The sequence below is a fragment of the Pecten maximus genome, chromosome 2 (genome assembly GCF_902652985.1).
Source record: "Pecten maximus chromosome 2, xPecMax1.1, whole genome shotgun sequence".
Taxonomy (NCBI): Eukaryota; Metazoa; Mollusca; class Bivalvia; order Pectinida; family Pectinidae; genus Pecten; species Pecten maximus.
In genome coordinates this window covers 31,667,708-31,680,760 of record NC_047016.1, presented here as the reverse complement: position 1 = coordinate 31,680,760, position 13,053 = coordinate 31,667,708, and the positions used below count along the sequence as shown (strand labels likewise).

Below are 13,053 nucleotides of genomic sequence, written 5' to 3'. Positions count from 1 at the left end.
GAAGATATGTTGGGGGATGTTTAATCTTAGTACTGTCCCACCTTAATCAAAGAGAAACAGAATATCATACTAGCCTGGTTGTGTTTATATAATCTTACCACTGTCTCACCTAAAACAAAGGGAAATAGAATATCAAACTAGTCTGGTTGTGTTCATATAATCTTACAACTGCCACACCTAAATCAAAGAGAAATAGAATATCAAACTAGTCTGGTTGTGTTTATACAATCTTACAACTGCCCCACCTAAATCAAAGAGAAATATAATATCAAACTAGTCTAGTTGTGTTTATATAATCTTAGAACTGCCCCACCTAAAACAAAGAGAAATAGAATATCATATTAGTCTGGATGTGAAGATATGTTTGGGGGATGTTAATCTTACTACTGTCCCACCTTAATCAAAAAGAGTCTTTATGATAGGATATGGTGGGGAATGTTTAATCTTACTGATTACCCACCTTTAAAAAAAAAGAGAGAAATAGAATATCATACTAGTCTGGGTGTGAGGATACTGGTATAGTGGGGTATGTCATACTGCTTTGTTCCACCCAAATTAAACACTGGTTATCCAACTGGCTCACTTTTTATCTAAGTAGAAGTATTTTTTAAGTTCTGTAGATACATATTTCTTTCTATAGATATTTGTTAAGTTCTATAGATATAGGTCTCTTTCTACAGACATACTGTCACAGGAAATAATATACTGTTGCGGTAATGCAATTTTTTTCTCCTTGAATGAACTCAGCTGTGCTGGGGTGATGACAATGGCAGTAATAATATTGGTAGGAGTATAGAATGTCAGCCAGACATATCTATATCAGCATCCCAGCAAATACTTTATCAGAGTTTTGTCAGCTGTCAGAATCTGAAGGAAGCCAGTAATATCTGCAACCCCAGAGTTATGTTGTCATATCCACTTTATCAGTGCTACAGAAAACATGTAGCTACAACATCAATCTGGTATTTATAAACAACATCAGCTGACTGATAATTATATATCTTACTGTAACACAGGCTTGGTAAATAATATACTGAAACTGTTAATATTGGTAGACAAATACTGTAATACTGATTTTACTTCAAACAGAAGTCATTTAAGTATCTTTACACAAATATAGGTTCAAGCTGTTTTTTCCCTCTGACCTATCACAATAACAAAGTAAATTTATCAAAGAAACTATTTACAAGTATGTCTATTCTAGTGGGTTTTTAAGGTGTATCAATCACGAGTGTTTCTAATGTTGTTCTAATGTCAGAGCCTCTAAGTAAGGTGTGAAGTATATAAATATTATAACTGTGTCAGGACTCTGTATATAAAGTTACCTGAAGGCCTTGTTAGTATAGCAATTGTCTGTTTCCACCTCATCCATACTTCCTTTGAATTCTGGCACAGATCCAGTCAGACAATTCGACAATTTAACCCATACTTATAATTCAACACAGAAACACCAGGTATTCCAGCACATTCCTGTATTAGCATCCAGTATGGATGGTGCTGTGATAGCTACAGGTTGTATTGCCCTGGGAAAGTGTCACATGACTTGTCCAACCTTCACATAAACACTGTTAATATATCCCCAACATGTAAATCCAAGAACTCTGAACACAATACTTGAGACCACTATATACTGTAGACATCTGTAATTGTCATATCAACAGGCGTACAGGTGAGACAACTGAGTGCACCGACACTATAATCAGGCTGACCATCCTACATTATCACTAATATACAGGTAAATGTTCTGCTGATATGAATGACTTAATGATATGAAATTCAAATATATAAGGTATACACCCTTGAATTCAAATCACATCTGGCTTTTGATTATTTTTCTTTGATTTTTATTCTTTTTTATTTATATTTCATTCCATGCATCTATAGAGACTAGATATTTTTTTAGTATTATTTAGCTGATCTTGCTTTTTCAAACATTTACCGTAATAATGTGTGACAAACAACTCATATACACCAACAATAAATAACTTATATCTGTCAGCTCTACCAGCAAAAATCCATTAACAGTTCTACATAAAGAATTTCCATCAAACAGCTTTTAACATTATCAAAATCAAAATGGAGCACTTATAATCACATTTTAAGTGTCAGGTCATGAATTTTATAATGTAGGACTTTTGCATTGACCTGAATGAGTGAAATTACAAGTAAAATCAGCATTTTAAGTTCAGTACACACCTCTTTTACCTGTCAAATCTACCCTAATCTCAGGTGGACTGATGTACCAGGTACTAACCTCAAATCAACACTAATCAGAGCTATGGTAGAAAGTTAAATATATATGATAGATATGTTGATAGATACTAGGTATATTGATATAGCTTTTTAAATGTAGACATAAGTAAATCTACATCTCAACCTGAACACATTACTTACATTTGAATAAAAATTTATTTTATTTATAAGACTAAAGTGAAAGTTTATTGTCATATGTCAGATAGGATCTTGGTACAAGCTGAGATACAAGATATAACAATGTGATGGAGTAGCCTAAAACTGTCATCTATATTTTACTTTGTATACTCATGGCATTTCAGTGGGATTGTACTATAAAGGTGTAACAGGAGCAGAAAAAGCAAAGAGCAGACTGGGATTTGAACCCAGGACCACCAAACTCTAGACAGATGCTCTAAACATTTCAGCTACCTGGCCACCAGCATAGTATCTCACCATGCAGCTACACCAGACATTCCTCCATCCTTCAACGAAGTCTTCGACCTCAAAGACATACACAAGACCCTACACCATCTCCATGTGAATACAGTTAGACACTACAAAAGTATCTCACCAGCCAGGGTACCACAGAGGTGTGTTTTCATGTGATATTATAGCTGTCACAAGCATGCACATAAGTAAAATCAAACAAACATACAAGAAAACCAGAAATACAAATTACAGTGCCACCCCCACATAAGATTGTATATCACTGCACTATAATCTCTACCTGAAGATTGAGGGATACATTAAAACAATGAAAGACATTATGTCTCAATTTGTCTGACAAGTTGACAGGTAAATGAAAGAAAAGTAAACTTGACATTGGTGGTATCTGGGATAAGTAAACACAATACAGATAACACAATAACAGCTGACCCACTCCCCAGGGTACTGGTGGACCCCCTGTCCTGATGTAACTCAACTCTTACTTATCCTGCAGAAAACCAAGTGAGGGTTAAGGGTGAGGGAGGGGGTTAGGGTTAGGGGCTAACACATAACAAAGTCAGGGGTGGTCTTATTATAGGACAATCAATAAACATTTATTGGTAATATTCTGCTTTAGATATCTGTGGGCTTATTGCCAGGTAGAGACCAATTGCATGTCTGTCTGTAATTATCTTATAAGCTTCAGATAAATATAGAGAGTTTAAAAATAATATGGATTTTGTTGTGCAACTTGCTTTCAATAATATGTATCACACCATAGGTAACAGAGTCGTAAAAACATTCCTGTTAGATAAGTGTGTCCATCTTATCTGGCCCGCACCTTAATAGTGATCTATCAGGGGGACTCTGTACACAGACTGACCGACAGAGTGGTAATCACCAGACACCATTACATAGTGTACATTATACATGTTACCAGACTCACCCAACAATATTACCAGAGTCTGGGGTACAGCCAGCTGATGTTTGATCAATCAAGGATGAGTTCCCTACTAATTTTCTGTATCTTTAAACACTGCAATGTTGTTTATTCTTTTTTGGTACAGTATATGAAACTAATACAGGCATAACTTGATCTTCATGTTGTTTTTTGTTACAGTATATGAATTTAAAAGAGGCATAACTCTCTCCTTTTGAATGTCAAATCATTAAATCATAAGGCGTACTAGACTTTGTAGTAGTCCTTGTATATCCCTGTAACCATCATTCTCGTTCAATGCTGTTCATGAGTAAAATGTTGGTCAAAGCGGCATATTTAAAGTTTTACAAACGACACCAACAAGTTAAATATCAGTTACTTATGTTTTATGGTTCTTAAGAAGAAGATTTTCACACATGGCAACCCAAGCCTCATAATGTATCAACAATCTGCTCCATCAAAGACACATATGTGACCTTGTTGTAATCACAACATTGACAGTCTAGTCAATAGTCATTTATTTGAGCACTCTACAGGCCAAACATCTGTAATTCTGGGCCAGATATGGTTCATTAGGCACTATGATGGTATGGAGATTTTTACATTTTTATCTTTTCAACAAGTTATTTGCACTTGTAGGTAATAGCTGTTCTGAATACACACTATGCTGTTTAGCTGAGTAGGCGTTTTCCACACACCAGTACTTCTCAGCTCTGATATTTTATGTTCATTCCAAATGATTGATTTGCTACATCTAAATAATTAAGATCGAAATATTCATGAATCTATAACCAAACATCTATCAGAAAAAAACATAATCAAAACTTATAAAAATGTGATACAACTGGAATGTAAAAACTATAGGTATAGATATAATCACACCTTTATAGTCATACACAACAGAAAACTGGCTTCCCTGTACACCTCGTTAGGCCAGGTGTGACATTGACCCATCTTCTCTGTACACCTCGTTTGGTCAGGTGTGACATTGACCCTATCTATAACCAACCACCTTATTTAACCTCTACAACAACAATGCGGAGATGAAAGGCAGTGATATCTCATTGTTTAGACTGGCTGTAAATACATCACAAAATGTTGACTTAGGCCACCTGTCCAACAGACCTGAAACAAACATCTACTGAGAATAGTTCATTGTACTAGCATAAACAATGACATTTTATTTTATGAATAGAAGATTGAATATCAAATATTTAAACATAGAGAAATTACAAAACATTCATTTTGTCTCTTTTTAATAGTCAAAATATGATACATCAGAAGAATTCAATTGAAGGATTAAGGTACCTATCTATTGAATATTCACTCCAACCAATGTTAAAACTTGACAAGAATTGGTAAAATTCTGACAAATTTATTGGGATGGGTAAGAAATGAGGTGTCCCCAGTTACCCAGTAATGGTAAAGTGTGTGACCTAGCTATAAAGTATATATCTATCTGTTTAAATGCCCCTACCATGAATTACTTGCCTGTTGACCTATAACGTGGGGACAGTCTGACACACAGCCAGGACACTTGTAGTAAACATCATACACAGCAGTAGCCAAGTTGTGCATCCATGTATCTGATTCATGGTCCACCAGAGATTCAATAACATGATTCATTGACCATCAGGGGTCCTTACTAATAGCCAATGTAATTAAAGAGTCAACCAGGCCCCTCTTACATGATTTCAAGGTCCACCAGGAATCCTTAAATGGATCCTATGTGTTGTCCAATAGAAATCCTGTTTATTAAAATATATAATCCCCCTTAGAGATTTTTTCTTTCTTTTTTATGTACATATGGAGTTCGACATCGGACCGAGAAGGCACTTAGCCGTGCCCATGTCCATTCAAGGGAGATGTCCCGCCTTGTGGACGTACTGGATGGATAGGACAAGACTCACAGGCACCGGAGGCACTCGACCACCGGGCCCCCTCACGTCGCCTGAATATAGCTTACGCAGTGGAAGTAAAACCTGTAACCAACCAACTAATTTTTTATGTAAATGTGACCACACATATAAAGCCCCTGAACAGTTCACCACCCATCATTTTTCTGGTAACACATACACAAAAACAGATGTGGTGAACACCAACCAATATATAACAGAGGTGGGATCCATCATTGTAACCAGCTGATGACAGTAAACTAGGCATTTAGAACAGGCACATAATTACCATGATAGTTCTACTGAGAAGGAGATGTTGTGGTTTCTCTGACCAAACATGTGATCCCCTGCAGGTTTTCAGAGGGGAAAAAATCCAATGCTGTAGCCCACAGTCTGTACCACATCATTTGTGTACTTGTAACATGCTCCTCGTGAAGCCCATCACAACAATTCAGATTTCTGCAGGTTTAAGTCCCTGGACAGTTGCCTGACTGGTAATGGAGAATACACATCCTGAAGTGTGAGAGGATTCTTGGTTTTCTGTTCATGCTTTCAGAAAAACAGATACAGAAGTAGGAGTTAAACACAAATGCAGTACATTTCAGTATGACTTGCACTTGAATTTTTTTTTTTATCACATCATTGGATTGTTATACAACTTCGACATGCAACCCAGAGCAAACATTAGACATAAACAAACATCAGGAGGTCGCAAACATCCAAAGCTTGTTTACATTCGGGCTATATTTGATCTCCTTTGAACCTTAATACAGACAACTGACAGCTATAATCAGCCAGACACTGGGTACAGGAGGCAGTAGGGCAGACACAGGGTGCCACCAGGAGTCATATATGTGTGTGTGGAGTCTGGCTGGCACTAATTTCCATGTATTATTCATAAGATGATCAATGAGAAGACATTATTTATAATATAGATAAGTCTGGGTATCCAACCATCTCATTGCATACCAGCAACAAAGATATCCTGAGAGAGAAGTGCAACAATGGCAAGAATCCAGTCTGTATTCAGGATAAACATGAATACTAATTAGCCACACAAACAGTTCCTCAATCAATGAGCACAATAAGTAAACAATTTTCAAATACTGCTAGGCTTCAGACATAGCAATATTTGCTCCCATTTTTTAAAGATGGCTGGTTCATGAATATGAATGACACAAAATATACATCTCATCATTCACCATTGTGGTATATACATGACATAATTTATAATGGGCCTTCCTATGTAAATTAATACATGTAAGGTATATAAAATTTATTACCAGATGTGTTTCTCAAACGGCCATACCCACCAATCTATGTTACACCTGTAAGTCAGTATAATGACCGAGGGTCACTGTGTCAAGACTTTCCTGATCCATCAAGGATGCTGATCTGTTTCCATTATTACAAGTTAGATATACACCAATATACTCTAATTATTTCCACTACCTCCCAGCTGTAAACTGTACAATGTTGTTAGCTATTTTCATCTACCGATCAATAGAGTCTGTCTCCAGATTAGACCGGCTAGTATCTCTTCTTCCCACTCATGATCACATACAAATAGGTACCGGTTCCTGAGCTTGATCAGAACTGACACAGTCGTAACTGTGATATATTGGTCATGTGGCTCAAAGACATTTCCTTATGACCAGCAAATTACATGTAACTTTACAATACAAGTACTGTATTTATCTGACAATAAACCAAGCCTGGTAATCAGCCCGCACCCACATATATAGGTATGTCTTTTTGCAATTCAGCAAAACATTAACAAATACTATTTCATTGTTCGACCATAAGCCCATCCCCATCTTTAAATCAAGGTTTACGTGTTGCCCCCCTGGGCTTATCACCGGATAAATACAGAAATAGATTTATAAACTGACCCCCTGGGATTATCACCGGATAACTACAGAAATAGATTTATAAACAGAGGATATTAAGCAACATTTTGAAACACTACGAATCCGAGAGAATCACTATCAAGTTACAGACAGATGACTCTAGATGAGGGTACCAATTACATACGGATTTACATGTGTATCTTTCTATATATTTCATCCAGAAATAAAGAGATTTAAAGCTTTTTTAATGTTTTTAATGTGTGGTGTTGTAGTTTATATGTTGTTTCTTTTTAAACTCGGTAATATGTATAGCTTCCAAGTTCCATAGCTTCCGCTGGCTTGATGGATTTGTGAAGCAAAACTGGAGGATTAGGTTCAGCCTAAGTGATCAATCTCTCAAAGGAGGATGCCGAATATGCCCTAGAAAAACTCAACCTCATCAATCAGACTTGTATAACATACTACTGAGGACAGTACAAACAAGAAGGATAAAAACCAACATCTGTACAATGATTGTACGTTTAAAATTAGAGGTCTATACCCACAAACTGGTAATCTAATAGAATGCTAAAATATTCTAAAGTATACTTATTCAAAATAAAGATACATAACAAGTTAACACCTACAAGTTACTGATACCATATACAATACTTACAGGTACACAGTGTATAATAGTAATCACCTATCTGTACAGGTACACAGTATATAATAGTGATCACCTACCTGTACAGGTACACAGTGTATAATAGTGATCACCTACCTGTACAGGTACACAGTATATAATAGTGATTACCTACCTGTACAGGTACAGTGTGTAATAGTGATCACCTACCTGTACAGGTACACAGTGTATAATAGTGATCACCTACCTGTACAGGTACACAGTGTGTAATAGTGATCACCTACCTGTACAGGTACACAGTGTATAATAGTGATCACCTACCTGTACAGGTACACAGTGTGTAATAGTGATCACCTATCTGTACAGGTACACAGTGTATAATAGTGATCACCTACCTGTACAGGTACACAGTGTGTAATAGTGATCACCTACCTGTTCAGGTACACAGTGTATAATAGTAATCACCTACCTGTACAGGTACACAGTGTATAATAGTGATCACCTACCTGTACAGGTACACAGTGTATAATAGCGATCACCTACCTGTACAGGTACACAGTGTATAATAGTGATCACCTACCTGTACAGGTACACGGTGTGTAATAGTGATCACCTACCTGTACAGGTACACAGTGTATAATAGTGATCACCTACCTGTACAGGTATACAGTGTGTAATAGTGATCACCTACCTGTACAGGTACACAGTGTATAATAGTGATCACCTACCTGTACAGGTACACGGTGTGTAATAGTGATCACCTACCTGTTCAGGTACACAGTGTATAATAGTAATCACCTACCTGTACAGGTACACAGTGTATAATAGTGATCACCTACCTGTACAGGTACACAGTGTATAATAGCGATCACCTACCTGTACAGGTACACAGTGTATAATAGTGATCACCTACATGTACAGGTACAGGTACACAGTGTATAATAGTGACCACCTACCTGTACAGGTACACAGTGTATACTAGTGATCACCTACCTGTACAGGTACAGGTACACAGTGTATAATAGTGACCACCTACCTGTACAGGTACACAGTGTATACTAGTGATCACCTACCTGTACAGGTACAGGTACACAGTGTATAATAGTGACCACCTACCTGTACAGGTACACAGTGTATACTAGTGATCACCTACCTGTACAGGTACACAGTGTATAATAGTAATCACCTACCTGTACAGGTACACGGTGTGTAATAGTGATCACCTACCTGTACAGGTACACAGTGTGTAATAGTGATCACCTACCTGTACAGGTACACAGTGTGTAATAGTGATCACCTACATGTACAGGTACAGGTACACGGTGTGTTATAGTGACTACCTACCTGTACAGGTACACAGTGTATAATAGTGATTACCTACATGTACAGGTACAGGTACACAGTGTATAATAGTGACTACCTACCTGTACAGGTACACAGTATATAATAGTGATCACCTACCTGTACAGGTACACGTTGTGTAATAGTGATCACCTACCTGTACAGGTACACAGTGTATAATAGTGATCACCTACCTGTACAGGTACACGTTGTGTAATAGTGATCACCTACCTGTACAGGTACACAGTGTATACTAGTGATCACCTACCTGTACAGGTACAGGTACACAGTGTGTAATAGTGATCACCTACCTGTACATGTACACAGTGTATAATAGTGATCACCTACCTGTACAGGTACACAGTGTATAATAGTGATCACCTACCTGTACAGGTACATGTTGTGTAATAGTGATCACCTACCTGTACAGGTACACAGTGTATACTAGTGATCACCTACCTGTACAGGTACAGGTACACAGTGTGTAATAGTGATCACCTACCTGTACATGTACACAGTGTATACTAGTGATCACCTACCTGTACAGGTACACAGTGTATAATAGCGATCACCTACCTGTACAGGTACACAGTGTATAATAGCGATCACCTACCTGTACAGGTACATAGTGTATAATAGTGACCACCTACCTGTACATGTACACAGTATATACTAGTGATCACCTACCTGTACAGGTACACAGTGTGTAATAGTGATCACCTACCTGTACAGGTACACAGTGTATAATAGTGATCACCTACCTGTCTAGTTACCATGTGTGTAATTGAGAAAATCTACCTGTCTTGGTCGAACATACAAAGGAATTTAAGTAACAACAGCTGAATCACCCTTCAAGCCTAACGATCAATAACAAATACCATTGTAACATCTCAACATGACTTTACTGATTAATTTTTCATGACAACATCAAAAAGATCCATGTGACCTGCACCATGACAGTCTTGTAAACAGAACCTAATGACCTCATCAAAACCATGACTGACCAAAGTCTGGAATGTTGACCTCAATCAAAACAACTGACCAATATATATCACTATGCATTATATTGTGTCAGTTTCCTTGGCAGTCACCAGACATGTAGAAGTTTTAACACAAGTACATATGCTTGTTTATCAACAATAACAAAGAGATGAAATACAGATTGTGGCAATGAGGATAGTAAAACTGTTCTTCCCTCTGGGGGTTTTGACTTCTATAATAATCCCCACATCCCCTTGAAACATTTCAAAATAAGATCTAGATGTGTAGAGATGTATTTAGGGTATAGCTCCATCCATTTGTATTGAAGAAGTCTTGTGCTTTATATACATGTATACATACCAATCATTCAAGCAAGGTCATCTTACAAAATATCCAAGATGGTATGTACTTACCTTGATAAGAAGACTTATATCAGCTCTGTGAACAGGCAACCCAAAACAGAATCAGTTCATCATCCCAGAAGACTAACTATCCAGTGGAGGTGTCTCCACACGGACCCTGCCCTACTCACACCCACTGCCATTTACAGTGCAATTATGTACTTCCTGTGGGATACACACATCTGTGTGCCTCAACAATAGTGGCCTACTTCTATACTTAGCTGTAGGGCCACTGAAGCAGCAACAGCAGCAGCAGCAGGGATGCAGATCAACACTCCAGGGGTACTGCTACTCAGTAGTGACCAATGTATAGATAACACTGTAGTAGTAAACAACATTTTAATAACAAGAGGCCCAATGGTCCTAAATCACTCATCTATTATTCACTGTTGCAACAATGATTTAAGGCCTTTCAGACTGTCAAAATAAGTTAATAAAGCTGACTCCTGTAACATTGAGTAGAGTCAAGGTCATCTTTTTTCCTGGACTTAATCACAGGAAGCAATTAATTAAACATAATTATTCCAGGTCTTTTGGAAAACCAGGAAAATATATATTTGTTTGGCCTATTGAGAATGAGCAAATTAAGTGTTTAAACAAAACTGAACCTACTGACTTTGAACGTCGGTCAAAAACATTTCTTTTTGCAAACATTGTTGGATTTCATGCAAGGTTTCTACTAGACAAATACCGTATTTGACCTAATAAGGGCGCAGGGCGCGGGTAATTGACAGTGGGGGCGCCCTTATTAAGATTAGTTATTCTGAAGTTTTATGAAACAGACTATACCTTATAGCAGAATACCCAAGGTTGTGGAAAATATTCAGTCATAAAAATATTCCAGATGAAGATATCTATTCATTATCATATATTAAGCTTAAACATCACTTGAATACTCCTGTAAACTTGTAAACCATGCCAGCTGATCTTAAGACCAGAGAATGTGTGTTCCACCATTTATGTTCAAATGGAACTCTTTTGTGTTCTATTTATAGAAACAGGTGATTTCCCAGATCATATCAGACATCGTTTTCTTTGACCTAATAATTGATTTACAATGTCTTTTACTAGCTTTCTGTTCTGAACAAAAGTTATTTATCAACAAGAATGAAGTCTTTACTTTATCTTCAAATAAAGATGGTAAGTTGTTACATGTATTTGTATGTGTGTTTTATATATATAGTTTTGGGTGCTCTTTGTACTGACATGTCATCTGTAGCCTGTAGCCCGCTGTAGGAATACACAAAATGTGGCGAAAACAATAAATGTGTTCCAGTTACTTAATTTGCTGAAGAAAATTGAACACATAAAGTAGCAAAATATTTCACATGAATTATTACTTTTGAACACCATTTTGACACCATTTTGACACTCAGTCAAAGATTTATTTCCTTGAAAAAAGGTAGGGGCGCCCTTATTAGGGCAGGCACCCTTATTAGGTCAAATACGGTACATATTGAATCTTGATTCTGCGACTTTCAGTTATTGAGATGAAGTTATTTAAAGGAAAAAGTTGACAATGGATGGTATATAGAAAACAGACAGACGACAGATGGACAAACCTCACTTGTCCTTTGGGCAAGTGACCTAAACAAACACTTTGGTATATTACAGCCCCCCACCGGATGTGAAATCATATGCCAAAAATGCACAGATAATGAATTTGTTTTCGAAATAATGCTACACAATGAAGGTTTGACAGACCCATTGCATTCAAATTGCACTTGATGGTAATGTGAATGAGTTCAGAATTATTACTATTCTTAGTACCGTTAAGCGATACCAGGAGTTCAGTGCAAGTGAAACTTAATTGAGATGAACCTTAATACCCCAAAATTCAGTGACAAGAAGAGCAGTAGATCAGATTCAGACATAGGTCAGAGATTGAGCCTGGATAGGTAGTTTTTTTATGTATGTCAAAGGTCAAACTTTAGATCAGAATGACCTTCTTTTGGTTCATGACACACTGCCTCACCAAGGTGAACCCCTGGTCCCAAGTACAATTGAGTAACAGTCACCTGTATAGGAGATAGTACCCAGACAAACATTTCCATAAAACACATGACAAAAGTATAAAATTCAAGTGACAAATAGTGTAGGAGATAGAACCCGGACATACTTTTTCTTTGATGTAGGTCAAAGGCCAAAATGTAGGTAAGAATGACCTACTTTTGGTACTTGACCGCACAGTCTCACCCAGGTGAAACTCATGACCCAAGAATGAAGTCCTAGTGACAAGTATTGTTGTATTGGAGATAGAGCCTAGACAAGATCAGATAGGAAAGGCCAAACAGATACGAAACTATAGCCCCCTCGAAACTGTTAGGGGACTATAACAACCATGGTCAGATGATACTGAATG

The 13,053-nt window shown here is 37.2% G+C and overlaps 1 protein-coding gene across 9 annotated transcripts in view; it reads right to left on the bottom strand.

The window, feature by feature from the left end:
* The window catches only part of LOC117321788 (ras-specific guanine nucleotide-releasing factor RalGPS1-like), a 101,901-nt gene that overhangs the window by 33,222 nt on the left and 55,626 nt on the right, over positions 1 to 13,053 (bottom strand). The window contains exon 1 of one of the 9 annotated variants that reach the window (XM_033876359.1): positions 10,704 to 10,893. The exons of 7 other annotated variants lie outside the window; for them this stretch is intronic. Coding sequence is in view for 1 of the 2 variants with exons in the window: in XM_033876356.1 (XP_033732247.1) it covers positions 1,326 to 1,372 (47 nt within the window). In the remaining variant the exon portion in view is untranslated. Of the gene's footprint in view, positions 1 to 1,325; positions 1,621 to 10,703; positions 10,894 to 13,053 lie in introns of those variants that run through there. One more of the 9 variants, XM_033876356.1, reaches the window with a different exon arrangement.